At 36.3% G+C, this 19,970-nt stretch overlaps 3 protein-coding genes across 6 annotated transcripts; all 3 read right to left on the reverse strand.

Annotated features, from left to right (window-relative positions):
- LOC105157015 (protein QUIRKY) lies at positions 375-4,035 on the reverse strand. 2 transcript variants are annotated; one of them, XM_011073306.2, is made up of 2 exons: positions 1,024-4,035; positions 564-938 (listed from the first exon to the last, which is right to left on the reverse strand). In XM_011073306.2, the coding sequence occupies exons 1-2, from the start codon at positions 3,601-3,603 to the stop codon at positions 708-710; spliced, it is 2,811 nt and encodes a 936-aa protein (XP_011071608.1). In that variant the 5' UTR covers positions 3,604-4,035; the 3' UTR covers positions 564-707. The 2 variants fall into 2 exon arrangements, with proteins under 2 accessions (XP_011071607.1, XP_011071608.1); XM_011073305.2 differs by having other exon boundaries at positions 375-4,034.
- LOC105157085 (inactive protein RESTRICTED TEV MOVEMENT 2-like) lies at positions 5,177-6,979 on the reverse strand. Its single transcript, XM_011073379.2, has 2 exons — positions 6,695-6,979; positions 5,177-6,517 (listed from the first exon to the last, which is right to left on the reverse strand). The coding sequence occupies exons 1-2, from the start codon at positions 6,903-6,905 to the stop codon at positions 6,003-6,005; spliced, it is 726 nt and encodes a 241-aa protein (XP_011071681.2). The 5' UTR covers positions 6,906-6,979; the 3' UTR covers positions 5,177-6,002.
- LOC105157014 (isochorismate synthase, chloroplastic-like) lies at positions 7,838-16,614 on the reverse strand. 3 transcript variants are annotated; one of them, XM_020692576.1, is made up of 16 exons: positions 16,378-16,614; positions 16,108-16,299; positions 13,086-13,354; positions 12,085-12,202; positions 11,561-11,677; positions 11,350-11,496; positions 11,058-11,132; positions 10,891-10,959; positions 10,581-10,699; positions 10,413-10,470; positions 10,143-10,253; positions 9,695-9,779; positions 9,434-9,531; positions 9,165-9,257; positions 8,981-9,051; positions 7,838-8,292 (listed from the first exon to the last, which is right to left on the reverse strand). In XM_020692576.1, exons 1-15 carry the CDS (start codon positions 16,489-16,491, stop codon positions 8,989-8,991), a joined length of 1,728 nt encoding a protein of 575 aa, XP_020548235.1. In that variant the 5' UTR covers positions 16,492-16,614; the 3' UTR covers positions 7,838-8,292; positions 8,981-8,988. The 3 variants fall into 3 exon arrangements, with proteins under 3 accessions (XP_020548235.1, XP_020548234.1, XP_020548233.1); XM_020692575.1 differs by having other exon boundaries at positions 7,839-8,297; XM_020692574.1 differs by lacking the exon at positions 7,838-8,292 and adding an exon at positions 8,479-8,787.

Consider the following 19,970-nt stretch of genomic DNA (forward strand, 5'->3'; position numbering starts at 1 on the left):
GCTCTTGATTTGATCGACAATATTAGCTATGTAGTGCCAAAATTGTCACTAGCAACAATAGTAACAATCAGCACTCTGTGTGTGCAGTATCAGTCAAGTGCCAAATACCACCTTTGACACTTTTATTTTCAGCAGTTATGATTATTTCAGCACAGGTAAAAACCCATGATTATAGATATATATATAAACACACACACATAAGATAGAATCAAAAATCAATGTCTGTACTTTTGACGACAAAATTACACTAAAATCCCCCCCTCATTTCAACTGACCCCCTCTACTTTTTCCTTATTTTCAATAATTGGTCAATGAACTCAATTGCCTAAGAAAAAAACAACCCCACAATTTTCTCCACTTTTTTCACTTCCTCCAAGGTTATTACATCCCACCCTTTCCTTAAAAAAAGGGGCTTAGCAAAAGTTTTTCAGACCTCCAAGTCCTTACCCCCACCACTCCCACAATTTGTGGTTTTTCACATTTTCATCCCAAATTATTGCACTATACTAACCTATCGGACAAGCCAGGAAGCCTCCTGAAAAAACTCAAACTAGCCGGTGGCATCGGATCCCGAAACATAGGGTGGCGGAGGAAGTAGAATCCGAGGGCCACTGCCACCATTTTAGGTGGCACGACATATAAAATTATCGTAATTGCAAAGCACACTCCTATGAACAATTTTGTTGCCCTGGGGTCCCTCCAGCTGACTAAGGCTTGGATTCTTTCACCCTGAGTTGCAAAATCACCCAACACTGTTTGAACCCTTGCTGCCAATATCCGCAACCTATCATATCGGATCCGAACGACCTCAGGCGGTCTTGAACTTGGGAACGTGTCGAATTCCTCGTCCAGTTCGTCTGGATCAACCGTATCCACTTGAGAGAGTTTAACATCCATGCCTGCTGGTATTTTTGGCTTGAACCGATAGTACCAAATTCCTATCAAACATATGTATAAAAATGCGGTCGGAACAATCAGATCCGGGTACCAAACAAGGACCAAGTATAGAACATGAACTAGTACCGTTGTAACTGGATTCCTCCACCTCCGAATATGGTCTAACCATTTTGCCAACCCGACAGCCCAAGCTAGGACGGCCACTATCCGAAACCAATTAGCCTTGCTTTTCCTCATGCTCCAACTGTGTGAATCAGCATCCAACATGTACCGGACTACCTCCGGCCCTAATGGCGGCTCGGACCTAGCCAACCACGCAGCCACCATTCTCGTGGCAGCCCCACGCAATGCCTCTTGTTGAGCCACCCCAAGAGGACGAATATAGTGCATGCGCGGCAGCAACGGTTGCCCATAAATACCACAAGTGTCGGGCAACAAGGATGGGCAAGCAAATCGGACAGCCAACTCAATTTCGCCCATTTTCTTCAACCCACTCCGCGACAACACCATCAAAGGGTACGAATTCATGTAGACCTTATTACTGTCCAATGTGGAAACTCGTACCCGTACTTTACCAATGCGACAATCTGGCTTCTCCTCACCGGCCTCGGCAAACATACGCCAATTGTCAAACACCCCCACCGTCAAGACCGTACATGGGTCGTAGACTTGCCATGTGTACTGCTCATTCCATCTTGGATCAAAATTATCCGTAACGGTTCGAGTCCGAACCCATTTCTTGCCATACTTGGCCACACAATAAGCATCAGTAGAGCCTTTTCCATTGCCCTTGGATTTCATAGGCAATAATCCCCTAGCACCGAGAATTCCTAGCTCCAACACTCCAACTGCAGGCTTCCAAAGCTGCTTGGCTGTTGGTCTAAAATCACTACAAATATGGGCAGCTTCATCCAACACATGATACCCTCCCTCCAAACACATCCTCAAATGCAACCTCCCACAATAGGACCCACCCCCTCCTGGCTCACCTTCCAAACCATACCATTTTGCTGCCACGTGGCGGTCATCAAGCCGCTGCTCGATTGAACCCACGGGAATCAAGACATGCCCGAGAAGCACTGGATCTTTGCCCGTGCGATCCTCCACAAGCAAAATGAGACTATCCTCGAGTGGCTCCCCAGCAACAAAGATCAAGTCCTCGTTCCAGTGAAACGCGGAGGTGTGGTGGCTCATGGACCCTCTCCGGGTTCGGACTGACTGAAACCCGAGTTGCCCCTTGACCCGAATCTCAGGAGCCGTCAGTGGGGGCAAATTGGGAATTATGTGAAGATCTTGAGCTTCAATGACGGTGACTCTAAGGTACCATAGTTTAGGCGACTGGTACACCTTTGGCCGCGTGTAAGATACGAAGGGTTGTGGCGCGTCGGAGCTCCAGGATTCTGGGAATGCGTCATCGGCCTGTGTGCCGATCCAGACTGACAGCTGCAGATCGCCGGAAACTCTGTTCTGGTCTTCGCCGGCGCCGCCTTCTAGGTGGTACCATTGAGGGGCCAGTGGGCTGTCAGGTGGGTCCCGTACTGGTACGTCGGAGAGATCAAAGCAGACGCCGCCGAGGAATTTCTCCGACGGGCCGTCCCAAACGGATATTTCGAGAGTGGAATTGGCGGCGGTTTCCTTGTTGTAACCCAGAGCAAATACTTGGTGCCACTCTGGGTTTGCTGGATCGCTGCCCGGCGGAACAGTCGCGGGCTTCGATCGGACGAAATGGCCCGAAGTGCGGATTTTCACGTGCGGGTTTTCGTTCTGGGAGAGCCCCCGGGCTTTAACTATTCTTACAAATAAGTACTGCATCGGTTCGACTAAATCGAAAGCCGGAATTCTCTCCGAACCATCACCGGCGAACTTCCCTGAGATTATTCTTGGCGAGTAGTCTCCATTTGACGGACGCCGCATTACCTTCACCCGCTCTCCGCCCATGGGGCCATTCATGCCGTTGCCTCCCATCTGCATTCTTCTCACATCCGGGGAGAATTCCGGCGGCGGAACATTCTCCGGCGGAGGCCCATTTTCAGGTGGAGGCTCATGAATCCTGACCAGGGGCGGTGAATGCTCTCGTGGCTCCATTGGTGTATGGTTCGGTAGTGGCATAGGTGGAGGCTCTTCCATAACCACCAACACTGGCTTCTTCATCACTTCCTCCGGCCCCTGTGGCTGCTCCTGCGGCGGTTGCGGCGGGAGCTGCTGCTCTTGGGGTGGCGGCGGCTGCTGCTGCTCCTCCTCTACCATCTCATCATAGTAATAAATCTTCAAACCTAAATCCCCTCTAATCCAACTAAACACACTCTTCTTCTCCAATGTAAAATACACCAACCCTTCTTCCCCTCTCTTAGCAAACTGCGATCCATACAACTTCACTCTCCCCAGAAAATGGTTCTTTCTTGCATTCCCATTGCTGAGCTTCTTATCATTAAAAACCTCGACATTGAGCTCTTCAAACTCCATGGTTTTCGGGTCGGAAACTACAAACTGTAAGGCCTCGTTCCATACAGGATTAAGATTTCTCTCCACCGTGGATGTTCGCCTTTTCTGACCGTCGAAATCTGCCACAACATACGGGCTGGAGCTGCCTTGGCCATCTTTTGGGAGGAGGTCTCGCGCCTCAATCACTTCGACAATAAGCCTGCGGACGGTGGTGGGTGGCTTGTGCTGGTCGGGGAGCGGCGGAGGATGGTCAGACGACATCATCACGGTTTCATGATGTCGAGTTGGTGTGGGTTATGGAGGTGCTTTCTTCTGGTTTTCTTTTTTTTCAAGCTTTTCTCTTCGGTATTAAATGATCTCTTTTGGAAATAGCAATGCTTGGTTTAACTGTTTCTGCTGTTTTCTTTTCTTGATTTCGTTTGTTTTCTTGGGAGGCCCCTTTTTAGCTGTGACTAGAAATGGTGGGTATGAGTGTCTTGGGATGTGGATGCGGAATGTGACAGCAGAATGTTAGTAATTTGTTTGTGCACTGTGTCTGTGTGTGTGAGATGGAGAGAGGGAGAGAGAGAGAGGAGATTGGATTCTATTCTCTCCACTGAAGTTTTCTTGCTTTTCCATATTTTATCACTCCCACTTTTCATTTTGTACCTCCTTTATGGTTTTGGGTCCTCAAATAGAGCTTCTTGGCTACATCTTCCTGTTCACACTACAATTTGATTATAATATTTAAGTTTCAATAATAATGCTTTTTATAGTTTTTATTTGGCTTTACTCTTTGGTAGTGGAGAATGGTTTTCTTGCATGAGTGTATTATATAATGCTGTCATTGGTTTGTTGAATTGGAAAGGCTGCAGGTACAGAGTTGGATTTTGTCTGAAGTTATGCTCCAATAGTCTGTTATGTGAACAAAGAGACATTGGATCTACTTCATGGGATAATTAAGTATTTTTTAGGATAATGGTAGTAATAAAATGTCTAGAACAGCCAAAACACCAATTAGATTCTACCTAGCCTTCTGTGTTATTCACTACTTATTCTTGGATTAAGAAGACTGCAAAGTATGATTGTTAGCCCTCTGTTCCTGTAATACCTAGAGGTTGCTCTGTAGTTTGTTCTGTTCTACTGTGGTTAGAAAATGTAGTAAAAACAAAGTTTAATGTCCCTGCAGAATGTTAAGATAAATGGAATCTTGTTTTGCATTAAATTTCATCAACATTTTTCTCTAACGGTATATGCTACCATTCCATATAAGATGGAAACAAGGAACTTGAACGGCTAAAGCAACCAATACCGTCCTCAAGGGCATCGGATGAAGATGGGAAAATACAGCAGCTCATATCATTCTTGTTGCTGCAGATTCAGTCTGATATCAGTATCATATTATCTCAGAGCCAACATGTTATACAGTTTCAGCGATGGAATTAGCCGTTTCAAGAATGTCAATCTGCTTTAATCTTGCATTAGCTGCAATCGTACCTGGTTTAGGAAAAAAGAACAATGAGGCATATGGTTAAAATGTGTTGGCCCAATCAACTTTCTGTATATATAATGCTTTTTTCAAACAGATTACATTGCTCTTTAAACTCAAAGGAAGAGCATATATTCTTCCCAAATAGCTTATTCCCTACTGTGCATCAGTGAGATCTGCTCCGTTATCAAGCTTTCTATGTAGAAATATTGACTAAACCAGACCCTTTATATCTTGCAGCAATAAGATGCTCCTAGAAGCACATGATTCCGCCTCCGACGCGTCTACCTCCTTTTTGTCAAAAGTTTCCAGCAGCACAGTGGAAAAAGTTGCACAAAAGCATCTTCTTTATTGATTCAGGTTCTTAATCTTCAACTCCCTTGTCAACACTGCCAAGACTCAGTTTTCATTATTTTCATCACATTATGTGGAAAACTAGGATTATTGTGCAGATGAAGTTGTCTCTTTGTGTGGCTCTATATCTTCTTACCATTTCTGGGACATGTCCGAATCGCCTAATTCTTAACTACACAAACTTGTTTGTTTTGTGATTGGATTCCCACTAAATTGTCTGACTTCTGCAGTTGGGAAGTATATAGTTTAGTTGATTGGATAATGATGTTGTCTTAATACTCTTCCTTTGTGAACATTCACGAATAAACTACTGATTAGTGCGTTCTTGCAACGAGTTTAGCAGTAAGAAATCATACAAACTCATAATACCTAATCTGCCTTTATAGTTTCCTGTTCAGACCACATATAATGTGTCTATTATTCTTTGATTCTTTTCTGGCTTGAAGCATACATTTACTACATTTCGGGCATGTAATATTTTCTTCACACACTTTAGACACATTAACAAGAAGCTTCTTCCTCATTTACATTTGAGAAATGAAAGGATCTCAGTGCAGTATTTTCACCTTTACGAATTGGTGGAGTTGTTTTGGAATCTGATCCTTGTAAGATAAAAAGTTCTTGCACTGATGCTTGTAAATTTCTCATGGGACGCATGAGATATTTCTGTAGCTACTAATGAAATGTTTTTCTTTATGTGTTTTTTCTAGACATTACAAAGTTTCGGATAATGTTGTAAGAAAGATTTCTGGATTTCTGTTAGGAAAAATAGTTGAGCTACGTGCAGTTTTGACAATATCCGTAGAAGTTGATAACAAAGGAGGACAGTGAAAACCAGAACTCATTCAGATTTTTCAACCTGTGCATTCGACTGGCAAAAACGAGACGCAAGAAATCCTAGTGAAAATGCTAAAACAGCTGTTAAGACAACGATTCTGTTTTCTTTTAGCTTCTTCAATAGTTTCTCATGTAGACTGCTCTCGTTCCACTTATGTGCTAACTCCGCATCATGAAATTCTTCTTCTTCTTCTTCTTCTTCTTCTTGGGTTGTTCCTTGGTGCCTCTGATCAATTGCATTGTTATTAGCATTACCACTGTTAACGTTGTCCGAATGATCAGACACACTGTTCTGATTTCCTTCACGAACAGACGGGACATCTTTCTTCTTAGGTATAGTTATGTAAAAGATTTCATCCTCAAAAATGGCACTGATTTCCTCACTGTTAGAATCTGCAGGTACCTTAAAAGACTCCACAAAGCGGACGACTTTGTTACAGTTCGTCTCCCTCTCTCCGCTTACCACTACTACATAGCCATCACCATCAGCTCGAACCATCACTTCTTCCTTCTTGAATCCTTACACATCACAAAAACTCACATAAATCAGATAAATTCAACACCAAACAAACATTATAACTAAATTGTTCTGCACAAGTCCTCAAAAGTACCACTCTAGAATATCCCGCACGAATATTATTCAAAAATCCTCTTCTTTCCAATAAAAACATATACTTTCAAAGTATTTCCCCGTACCGGGAAGATCAATCAGCAAACGGTGGCAATCAGCATCCTCAGTCCAGCAGGAAGAAGGCACTACATGTTCAAATACCATATTTCCAGTGCTTCTCTTACCATTCTTCCCGTTGACTCCCCACACATTCTCCATTGACAGTAATAAGAATTTTCCTGTATTTATGTAAGAATCTACAATGCAAATAGTATTAGCTGATGATGAACAGATCATGTAAATTTATATGTTGCAGAAGAAACATTGCATGGGCTGCTTAGCTTTACTTGCAAGATCATAATAAATGTGTTTGTTCCTAACTTTCTTCTTGGTTTTGTCCAAAGTAAGGACAAAGACTATTCTTTGCTTTGCATCTTAATCCCAAAGATTACACATTGATTGAAAGATTATGCTTTCCATTACTTTCTTTTCTGGTTATGTTTTTCACTACTTTCATGGGTTAATTGCTATAGACCCCCTTCATTTTTAGGATAATTATACTTAAACCCTATGGCAGTAATTTCATTTGTGAGGTACGCGTTGATAGTAGCGGTGGTTATTGGGTCGGATGTATTAGATTCGGGTAGATCAGGTCAAATACCTTAAGGTATCTAACACTGTAAAATTCTATCCGATCGAGTTCTCTTTTTTAAAAAAAAATATCGATATGAGAGATTTAAAATTTTTTGTAAATAATGCAAGTTTTTTTTTTTTAAAACAAACTAATCGAGTAATTGATTTTTAATTGAAGAAAAAAATCAATGGGAACATGGATAATTGTTCGTACACTTGCAAGAAACTACCAAACATACACAGAAAATTGATACACTGAATTAAGAGTCAATTATCATTAATATTTCATGGCCTAGTAATAATTGTTTACGTGTTTAATTTTACTACAGAGTTGAAAGAACAGAGAAACCATATGCTTTGGATACGCATGTGAGCTTCTGATTTCTAGCCTTTTGCCTTTGCATCAAGAACAGGGATAGAGGCTTAAAAGTGTTTTTTTAGTCGAGTTAATCAGGTACTCCATTGGATTATTTGATCGAATTGGCCAACCCGAAAACCGAACTGCTTAGATATTCCGGTATGATTGAACTCAAACCCAACTTTGCCACCTAATTTAACCAACCCGCTACATTTTCCTGCCGGGTCAGAATTGACACGCATTGGTTAGTGTTAGTGTTTGATAAACATTTTCCAGAGTATACCCATCCATAACAATGAAAACCATGTGGGCTATTGCTCAAGAAAACCTTGACTATACCATAACTTGGTAGAAAACATTAGAATTTTACATTGAGATTGAGGAACAGCTCCTCATTCTTGCCTGGTTACAGGATGTAATAAAAAGACAATATACATATATATATGTGTGTGTGTATGTGTGTGTAAGTAGGCTGATCAGTATTATTTTTTTCCTGGTAATGCAGGTAACGAAGAGACTACATGACTGGAGAACGTGCTCAAGAACCGGACATGGAGATTGCAGAGAGAGATCTTATGAAGAAATGAAGCACTTATTCGGGAAAATGTGATCATCCTGGACACAAATTTGCAGAAATTCCTGATATGATCACACCAAAACCTTGGAGTTTGCAAAGTAAGCTCACTTGATGTTCTGCCCTTTACATTGCACGATAAGAAAAGAAAGGTAAGTTAGCAAGAGAAGTATATATGATCGAGAGGGTGATTTCCTAGTACTTGACACAATTTTCAAATAATTTCAGGTTAACATAACCTGAATTTATCAGAAGTGTTTGTAAATTATCTCCAGTACTTGAAAGTAACGAAAATGGCAGCAAAATTGCAGTATCAAAAGGAAAGCTTAATCAAGCGTTATTACATTATTTTCTGTTATTGCTACATCATATGTTACTGTAAGGAATCGAACAAAGAATATACAGAATGTTTGGTTTCAAGAACTCATCTCCTACGCTCTCCGTCTCTCTATATGTGTATATACAGTTTGATCAAATAATGGCTGACAGAAAAACCAGCTATATATATGCAAAAAAAATAGACGGCTGATTCTCATCGCAAGTAAATGCTTCAAATTACCATTCATGGGAACCAATGCGGTCCTCCCCTTAAATCATATCTTTTCTTTGGCTATCTGTCACCCGAAAATTTTCCAGAAAATTAAGATCATTCAGAACTAAGATCTAACAGAAGTTCCGTTCAATGAAATATTTGTGTACGAGAAATGAATGGTAGACGAAAATAAACTCAAAAAATCAAAAGAATAAAAGATCTGCCTGGTGTAAGCTACTAGAGCCCAGACGAGTTTAAAGAATTCAGGCCCTTACCTTTTAATTTACAGTTCAATTTTCTCCCTCATCACCAAAAGAGGGGCCTCAAGTTTCATCAATTTCGTGAACTGTAGAAGAGGCAACAAAATAAGGATTTTTCTTGTTAAAGTGATTGCTATGTCGTCGTGGATAAAAGATGGGGCTGATTATTACTGCAGATGCATGGAGTGAAAGCACAAACCTGTGATGTCTTCAGCTCCAGTTCCTGCCATTCCAGGGCCGGATTGCTTCCTTGTACGATCCCGGTTCCAGCATAGAGTAATGCGCCAACACCCTTGTGATTCAAATCAATATATTTCGTCAATAAGTTGCCTAAATTGTGTTGTCTATATATCTGAAAGAGATATTTTGATTCTATCTTCTGTTTAAGGCTAGCTTCTTATTATAGAACAGAGAATTCAGAAAATACTATAGGGGTACATCTTCCATAATAGATGCTAGTATCCTCACCTTCCCAACCAATGCGGATCTTATTCCCACAGCAAACTCACTCTCTGCACCACCAAACCACCCGACAGGGCCAGCATACATTCCTCGGTCGAACATTTCTGCATAGTGTAGCTCATTAGTATCTAATATATGTCCTGTCATTGGATTCTTTAGGAGGCGGCTATGGTGAATGAATAAAAAAGGTATGGAGAAAATAAGGAATGAGCAAAAGCAAGGATATTGATGGCTGACAATTAATGAAATGTATCGGAATGCGCTTACCAGTTTCTGATATTACAATTCGTGCCTCTTCCATAGGATGCCCACAAACAGCAGGAGTAGGATGAAGGGAAGCCAAAATCTTAAACTGAATAGAGGCAAATTATATTATTGGAAATTGAACAAGTGATTTTATGAACTTATGATGTAAGCTATGAAATAAAACAAGAATGCATCTATAGTTCAAAATATCTTGTGGTTGTAATATGTGGTATGTCTAGCTGGTCAGGACCCAAGCTCAGTAAATTCATCTATATATTTATATAAAGTAATGGCAGGACCGGGCAAAGATTGGGTGATAGTTTATCTCATTCAGAAAAAAATCCGTCCTCTTCTTCTTACTTTTCATTTTTGTTACAATCGAATATATTGTTAGAGCAAGATATATCCGGGCCAACCAAGATGGCAGCTAGTTCATTTGGAAAACATAAAATTCAAATACTGGTCATACCTCATCATCTTCTTTCTGCAGTGTGCCTGTCAGTTTAGCATAAAGATGTTGAACACGTGGAAGTTTCCGTAGAGCTTTGCTTGGTTCAATTATCGTGCTGGAACATATATTCTAAAATGGAAAATCAAGAAACAAAAGTAATGACTGTTGCTCATAAAAGGAACTCTAAGAAGCACAATGTAATTGCTTCAACTGTGGTGCTAGTGCAGTAAGATGTCATAAAGAAGAGATATAATGTTGAGATCTGCTAAAGGTATAAGCTTCACTTGCCTCTAACTTTCTCTGTATACTTTCTCTTACTACAGCAAATTCATGGTCGTCTTTAGCACTACAAACGAATTCAAAAAAATAATTATGGCTCAGAATAAGTTTGAGACAATGAAAACATTGAAGTATCAGAAGAACAGCCAGTTCATTTGAGAGTGGAATGGAAATAACCTGGTAAGTAAATCATGTCCTATCTGTAAATCCAGAGACGGAGTTCCACCTCTAGCTCGTGTTGCAGCCAAAGCTTCACTGGAAACTCTAAGCTGGTCTCGATAAAATAGGCGCTCCGGCTATTCATGAGAGGAGCATAAGTGAAAAAAAAAAAATCATTAAATTTGATCATGGTATGACATAAAAATCTATATACTAAATGTCTAAAAGAAAAATAGGTCAAATCCTTGCGTAACATCACAAGCTCCACCAACATGGAAGAAATTTGGAGAGGTGTAAAGGGCTCTGACTAATGTTGTGAGTTACTTACTGTGTTTCCAATGAATGCAGGTGATTCAGGTGGCTGAAGACAAAACTGGTAAGCATTATCCCCTTCAACCTACAAGGATTAAGGATTGTAGACTGAATATCATTTCATCCTATAGATCAAGATAACTCATTAGTTGCCAAAAAAGTAATCTCAACACAAAATGACACCTGTAAGTTTGTCAACCACTCTAAAGGGTCGATCTCTACCGCTGTTAGTACTCTGCTGCTGCGTGCAAGAACAACCTGTATTTTTCAAGACCAAATGTATGCACTCAGAGTTGAGCTATATAAAGAATGACTATAGAAGAGAATTAGCCAAAATGAACTCTTGAGAGAAATAAGAAAATTTTCTGATGCACCTATCTGTATTTCTTAACCCTGACACTACTTGCTATTATAATCAGACATGTTTTTGTAAGAAGCATTCGGAAGAAAAGCCATGCACGTCATAATCTGCAACCTTAACAAGCGTTGAATTCTTCCTAGTCATCAAGTCCAAAGCTCGTTTAACAGCTGAGTCCCACGATGCTTTGTTAGGAATATGAGTCTGGTGTAGCATAACAGCACGACGGCCATTACCATTTAATCTTCGGACAACTGATGAAATCTGCAATTCAAATTTATAAATTAGGCTGACGAGAGTAAACAAAATGACAAAATGAAAGTCAGACCTGCCACATTGTAGCCTCAAGTGCAGCAACTGCTTGTCCATAAGTTCTTGATAGGCGATTGTCCCATGCAATAGTTGCAGCAATCATTGAACTCCCTTCAAACTCATCAAATTCAACCTGCAATAGCAACATGTTATCTACACAAATATAAAAATGAAAGCCACTTCTCACTCTCAACTTGTGGTTTGTGACCACGCAACACCAAATCTTAAATACAAATTATACCCTTAAATATTTGTAACAATATAATGAGTTATATTCATTTCAAATGGCCCACATCTTTTAACCTCCGCTATACTGTCATGTTTATCCTCCAGTTTTGCCAATTCATCACTTGCTCTGCTTAATCAAATATTGATCTTTGCTTTTAAAATGTGCATCATATCTATCAGATTATATGCTCGCAAATAATGCGTATCACAATGGCTAGTTTACTACAAACAAGAAGCTGTCCCTTCATAATTATATGTTAATAGCTTTAACTTGCTTCAAAAAAAATGAAAAGAAACGAACAATTTATTTACCTGAGGAACCATGAAATAAAAAGAACCAAAACCCTCCCACTCGGGGGCTATGTTAGACCTTGCATCAAAGCGGATTCCACCATAAGCACGGATTAGAGGACACTTTTTGGATAAGAACCTTCAGTGAGGTATAGACACAATTAGGTTTCAGAATTATGATAACATTAGAATGAAATGCATCAACTAATATCTTCTGCCATTTTCTATTCCATTTCAATAATCTGACTACAATTTTTAATTTTGCAACCAGGTCAATTACTCAGGATTTCATCTCACATCACATATCAGGCTTGTTTTGTGGTTTAAGCGAGCGTGGTTATGAATGCTTTAAAATGTAAGTTACGACCACCCTCAAGTCCATTCCTTCATCAAAAACTAAAAATTTGATGTTCAGATAACCCATACAGTTAAAGATTGCCTTCATCAATTTTGTTTGCACAAAAAGGCAGGATAGAAGCTGCTTTTGCAACATATCCACGACATCTTGTCAAAGCATACCATTCTCGTAAAACACCAAGATTACTCCTTTGTTCTTCACTTTACCAGCAACTCTATCAAATAAGGATTGAATATGATATCCCTGAATTACAAGATACTAGAGAGTAAGTTGACTAAACAAGAGCCGGCCTTAATGTTGATGACACACCCCAGCCACTAACAAGAACCCATAAACCTATTGCGTACATTACAATTCTTGGCAAATGCTCTACTGTTTCAAAAACTTCCATTGCTTGGCAGAGCAGAACTAAGCCAACAAAAATATTAATGAGTGTTCTGACCATACAGATTCAAGACGTATTAACAGCTACAACAGCAATCGCTCCTTCAAAATCCCAATTCTACACCTATCAACTCCTAAACTAGCAAACACACTCCATTAAAATACGCAATTCATGAAAACCAACTCCTGAGTCAAAACTCAACGCTACAATATTATCACACCAAACTAGAACAAAAGATGAAAGCCGAAGAAACTGGGTGGGAGAGAGTATACATTATACCTTTTGATCGAACGCCAATCGTCCAAAGAGAATGGCCGCAGATGGCGGAAGAAGACGGCTGAACCCAGGCCAGCAACACTGACCAGCTTCTGTTGAGGATCCTCATGGTCATGAGAAGAAGCGTGGCCGTTGCCTTTGCCATTGCCATTGGCGTGTTGAAGAAGAGGAATATTGCCGGAATCGCGGCCGGAGAAATAGCAGCGCGGAAGAGTGGTCTGGCTCTGCGAACGAAGCCAGTCGAGCGCCTCTATCTGCTGCTGTATCGGCACCTTCACAAACCCACACTCCTGTCATCATTCTCCTTTTTTCTTTCCGACAGAAACAGTAAGTGCATCAATTGAATCAAACATTCACCGTTATGTTTGTTTTTATTTTCTGACAATTTTTGAGACACGACAAAACACATCTAATATTTGTCTCTTTGTTTTTATATTTTGTGTGGTTTATTATTTTTGAACTTTTTATGTTATATATATATACACTTTTATATATATATATAATATAAAAAAATATGATTTGTTAATGAATAGTAATTTTTATCTTCAAAAAATACAACATTAAACATACAATATCTATATATATTATAGTGTATATTGATCAGGTTTGACATTTGAATTAATTTTTTTCCTGAAACACCCTCGTGCACGAGCATAATTAAAAATTTTATTATATTAATTTAATTGAATAAAAATTAAATAAATAATTGACCAAATTAATAAAACAAATTAATTTTGTATATGTATAAAAAAAATTTGCTTATTTTATAGGGTATTTTAGTAATTTCATTGCATATGTATATATTATTCAATTGAAACTTTTCATCTAAAAACCTTCTCATATTTGTTAGTCAAATAAATATTGTAACTCTATATATGTCACTAATTATATATAATCAGAATTTTATTCATATTTTGACTACTAATAATTATATTATAATTGTTGTCGATTAATATAAATTGTCTAATATACCCTTATTTATATATATATTTTTTTTCCTCAAATAACTATATGTTTAGTTAATTAATTATATCAATAGATTTTTATTCATGCACTCTCAAAGTGAATTTATCTTAATTATAATATTTGATCAGTTATTTATTTTATTTTTCTTCTATTTCATTTAATTAAAAAGTATAATAAAAAATTTAAATTATATGCACACACATCACAAATGTATTTCAATTACTAACATATATAGACAGATAAAAATCATTAGAAAAAATATGATTTTTTTTTATAGTTAATTACAATAGTCAAACGAAGAAAATCATAGAAAATATAAATTAACCACGACTTTGCAACGACCATCGGCCGTTGTTTCTGTAAGCGTAGCCAAAACATTAGCTATGGCCAAAGCTATGACAAATGTTTTCTCTATGGCCAAAAATCATGGCGAATATTGATTAATCGTGATAAAAATTTAAATTTTTACTTTAATTATGTTTAATCGTGGTTGATAATATTGATTTACCACGATTTTTAAACTGTGAATTATAATGTAGTAAAAACTCAATTTTTTTGCAGTATATATACAAATTACTTATATAAAATACTCAATTATTGATCTACATCAAAATATATTAGATAAAAAATTAGTTAATTATTGGTATTCCCTTTGAATTGAAAAATGGGTCAAAAATGTCAAACTTTGATATGCAAATCAAGATGTACTAATTCTTTGAATCAATCAAGATAATTAAATAAAGGGCCAATAATATTTAATTTAGAGCCCATACTTTGATGCTAAATTGCAGTACATTAATTTAAGCAAGATAACATTATTTAAATTTTATGAATAAATTTAGGGGAAAAATATTATTTTAGTCCGCTAAATATGTCTAATTTTAATTTTAGTCCAATAACTATGTCCATTTTTGTTTAGGTCCAGTAACTTACGAAATTGCTTACTTTTAGTCCCCTGGCAGATTTTCGGACAATTTTACCCCTATACAACTTTTGAAAGACAGTTTTAGTCCATATGCACTCATATGGGTAAAATTATCTGAAAATCTACCAGAAGACTAAAAGTAAGCAATTTCGTAAGTTTATCAGCGTTTCATAAAATTTTATTATTATTTTTTTAAATCTGACCTCAGAAATATGTATGTAAAGAGAAAAAAAAAAAATTATAAGATCACCCAAACAGCTCCCGACCTTTGAAACTTTTCCTAACCTAATCAAATTGCATGCCATAGACACAAATTCTCTATGCCTAATTAATTAATAATGTCAGCGGTCCCTAATTAGACTAGAATTAATTATGAGACATATGAATGTGATTTTGCTAAATAAATGCTGCATGATCACAAGTAAACTTTTTAGTTGAATTTATAGATTAATAATTCCACTTAAACTTATATGCAAAAGTATTACTATTTACTTGCAAAAATTAATATATTTATATCCCAAAAAAATTTAATTTGATTAAATTCGATTCAGAGAAAATAAAAATTTTAGTCCATTTTACGTTTGGCGGGCTTGAACCGGTTACTTACGGGAAATGCTTATTTAAATCAGATTTGGTCGAATCAAATCAATCACACAGCAAGTACCATAACACTTGCCGTGTAATTGGTCATTTTTTTGAACTGTACACCAATCACATAATAAGTGTGTTACATTTGTCATAAAACGGGTTTAGGTCTCGCCAAACTCCCGAATTATACCTACCCATTATACGGCAAGTGTATCACACTTATTATATAATTAGTATATAGTTTAAATAAGAATTTCGAAAAACGCACTGACAACAGTTCAATGTACTCCTTTGCCCAACATGCAATATCATCATCACCATTAATCCCATCATCTCAATCCCAATGTAAAAGCCAGCGGTGATGGTAGGATAAGGAACAAGATTGGAGGATCAACCATCCCATCTCAACCAACCACGTGGCATATACCCACAAATGAGTTCATTCCCCAAGCTATACCTTAGTTCTAACAACATGAACGTTGATTACCACAATCCAAACCCCATGATCAATTCTTGGACAACGGCTTCAGGTCAAGAACTACATACCTCAATTCGGATAATCCCGGACTCCAACGTCGACGGGTTCGTTTTCAGGTCGAAAACGGCTGAGCTCAAGCGGTCGGCCGCCAAGGCCGGTGTCAAAACAATAGGGAATGTTCGAGTTTCAATGACGCCAAGGGGGGCTCTAGGATCACTTCCGCAGCCATTCATGGACAACGAACCAAGTTCATGACATTTCTATCGCAAAACAAAGCATAATATCGATACGAATGTCGTTAAAAGGTAAAAGAGACAAGAGGGGGTTGGTGTTCTTACATGATTGGACAAGTGGAGTGACTGTTTTGAAAGTGGAGTCGGGGAGGATGAGAATGAGCATTTGATGGGGTCAATGTCCATGAAACGGCTAATGCAATATTGTGTAGTAGCCATTGTACTCTAGTGTGTTTGTGTATTGTGTGTGTTTTTGCTCTCTTGGTTCTCCCCAAGGTTATGGGCGACAAAGGGAGGGAAGTTTGTTGTATATTTATATGCACATAGGACAGCGTCCTGAACTTCATGCCATGATGTGACAATAATTTATGGTTAATTAATTTTAGAAACATAACTACACCTAGATGTGTACTCACACATATATATAGATACTAGTTATATAAAAAAAACTTATAAAAAAAATAAATTATAATATATGTGGAGAACTAAAGGGAGAAAGAAATGTGAAGTAATGGGTAGTTAAGAGAAAAAAAATATAATTGCGAGATTATTAAAAATATTAAAACTAATAATCTGACCAATTCTTTTTAAAGTGAAGAAATAAAATAAACGTTAAATTTGGGTTTCTAGAAATTGGTACGACAAAAAATTTTCTTTTATAATAGTATAGAATAGATACATATATGGATAAATTACAATTATTTTTTTTCTAAAATTAAAATTACGAATTATGTAGGTGACATGGAAAATACTATTTTCCCTACTTTTTTTCTTTTTTCTTTTTTCCAGAATATGAGTTTGAAAAGATATATAAAAGAAAAAAGTTTTAGGGTTGGTAAAGTAAATAAGCCATAGAGAATATTAATTCATAAAAATATTTTCAAGAAATTCTAAAAAAATTTATAGAATTATAATTTACAATCCAAAAGATCATTTTGAAAAATTCACCATAAAAATTAGATAGAAAATCTGACGGAAGGTAACCGATATTAAAATCAGGAGGCATTCATAATTTTTTTAATAATTAAAACGTATTTATCCTATATATACACGTTTTTAATTTCGCATCGTTCCCGATTGGGGGGTGGGTTTTTTATGCATACCGCAAATATTGGATCATCTTGGAGTAATATATATAAAGAATCTTGGAATTATGAACTTTTGGCGCGATCCATGCTGGACATAATCTTTTAGCATGATACGTCGCAATATTTTTTAATTAATTTATATGTTCAACTTGTTTATAAAACTCGTAAATTAGGCTTGAAATTCATTGGGATTATATAATTAAGGGTTAATTATATTTAAAATTCTTTTAAAAATATATTTTGATTTTGAAAGAAAATAAAATTATACTTACGCCCCCTTAAAAATTCTCTATTTACACTTGACCTCCTTATATTAGGATTTGGAAGAAAAAATATTATCATAAGTGAAAAAAAAAATTATATAAATTTTTAATTTTGGTCTCATTTAACATTGCCGTATATATTTTTGTACTTATAAATATAATATATATACATACAGAGTGAGGTTCACATCATTGCATTTTTTTCTTTATAAGTATAAAATTATTACATGAGAATGTTTAAATGAGGGAAAATTTATATAAATTATTTTTGCTAATATCAATATTTTTTATTCAAATCCTAACGAATGGGGGTGAAGTGAAAATAGTAAATATTTGGAGGAGGTGTAAGTGTAATTTAAAAAAAAAATTGGGTAAAAATATAATTTTGCATCTTTAGAGAGGTTTAAGTGTAATTAACCCAATAATTAAATAGAGAGTTATGCGTTGGATCAGTGTGTGTATGTGTGTTTCCTCTTAAAATGAGAAAGGCATTGTCCATGCTTGCTATTTCGACGTACGTTGGATTTCACTTAGGCCCTGTTTGTTTAATAGGAAATGGTTTTTCTTTTTTGGAATTTGATTTCTGATTATTATATATTTTCATTTGGTTAGATAATTTTAAATTCTGAAAAGAAAATATAATTCCAAAATTGGGAAAATGCATAAAAATCCTGAGAATCTAAAACCTTGATATCATGATAGTATTTGCTTTTCATTTCTTTGCAAATCTGCTAAGAAAAATATTTTTGGACATTATTATTTTATACACATGATAATTATACTATATTTTATTTTATTGTAGTAATGAAATATACATTTTCAACAATTAACAAAAAAGATAATATTATAAATATATGTTACATTCGTATATAAATATATGTGTGTGTATATATAAGAATATCGATTTATGTATATTGAGGGTATTTTCGTAAATTTATCTGTATATATAATTCTCATTCTTTTATCATATGTAGCACGACAAATATTTTTGATGGACTTAGTATAATTTTTTTTTATTAAATATCTTATTTTATCCAAATATTTACAATAGAATAAGATTTTTACAAATCTAATTCCTCGCAATTTTATTTGAGGTATCATATTTCCATTCCCACCAAACAAACATGTCCTTAGGGGCAAGATAGTATTGGTTCAGAAAACTCGCCTTATTCTCGCAATCTAGACTAAGTTTATAGACGATTCACAACTCATCAGGATACAAATTCATATTTGCGGGTATCAAATTAAAAATTTCGTTGAAGGCTCTTTTTCTGGGAGTGCGTGTGTATGTGCGAATCGAGTTTCTATCATTTAATTTTGTATTTAATAATATGTTGTGGTTTCAAATTAAGCCGATAAAAACATAATAATAATAATGGCATTAATTTGTTAATATTTTTGTATTGGATGTAGGCGAATGTCATACATTAGTCATAAACGAAAAGTTTGAGCGACTTATAAGTCTTAAATCCGGCCTCCTTTTCTTAATTCCTAATAATGGATTTTTCAGGATAAGATTGTGAGATTTATACAATGTCAAAGTGGACAATACCTCGTATAATAGGACTAATCAAATCGTAAACCACACCAATATTATTTTTTTCCATATACATATATGGTAGGTGGATAGCAGTTGGAGTTGACCATTTTCTAATAAACTTGCATGTTGAACAACGCATTAAATGTGTTGTTAGAAGATTATTATAATTACTTTATTACAGTCGGGAAATTGACCGCAAACCACATTCAATATCAGCAATAAATGATACCTCAATTTTCTCCTATTTTAGAAATTCCACTTCCCCTCTTCAAAGTTTTCCTATAATATAATTCTTTGTCATGATTTAATTATCATCTATTCAATAATAAAATATTGCAACAAATATTCGTTCATCACGACTACATAACGACGACAGCTATTAACTATTATACCTATATACAAGGCTAATATATAATATCTAGCTAAAAATTATGACACATTTTGATTAATCTTGGTCAGAACTCTTCGTTCATTTACTCAAGAAAATACCATCGCAATTTGGATTGGATCTCGATGAAACAATACATCAACGAAAAGTTAATTCGACAAGTTTATTGACTTTTTTCTGTTATAAGGATAAGGAAGAACGAAAGAAGTCAAAATTCGTCTTTATTGAAAAGTCGAAGAAAAAGCCCTTCCGTTAGAAGTTGTGAAAAAACCTGCTATGACAGTTTTTAAGCTATATAGTCACTTATAATATATAAAATAATTCATTACCTTGTAGTGGTTTTCGGACTTTTTTACCAAAATTAGGAATTAGATTTTATTATTTTCATTTATTAATGAGAATACAAATATATGGTAGTT

The sequence above is a fragment of the Sesamum indicum genome, linkage group LG3, assembly GCF_000512975.1.
Source record: "Sesamum indicum cultivar Zhongzhi No. 13 linkage group LG3, S_indicum_v1.0, whole genome shotgun sequence".
NCBI lineage: Eukaryota > Viridiplantae > Streptophyta > Magnoliopsida > Lamiales > Pedaliaceae > Sesamum > Sesamum indicum.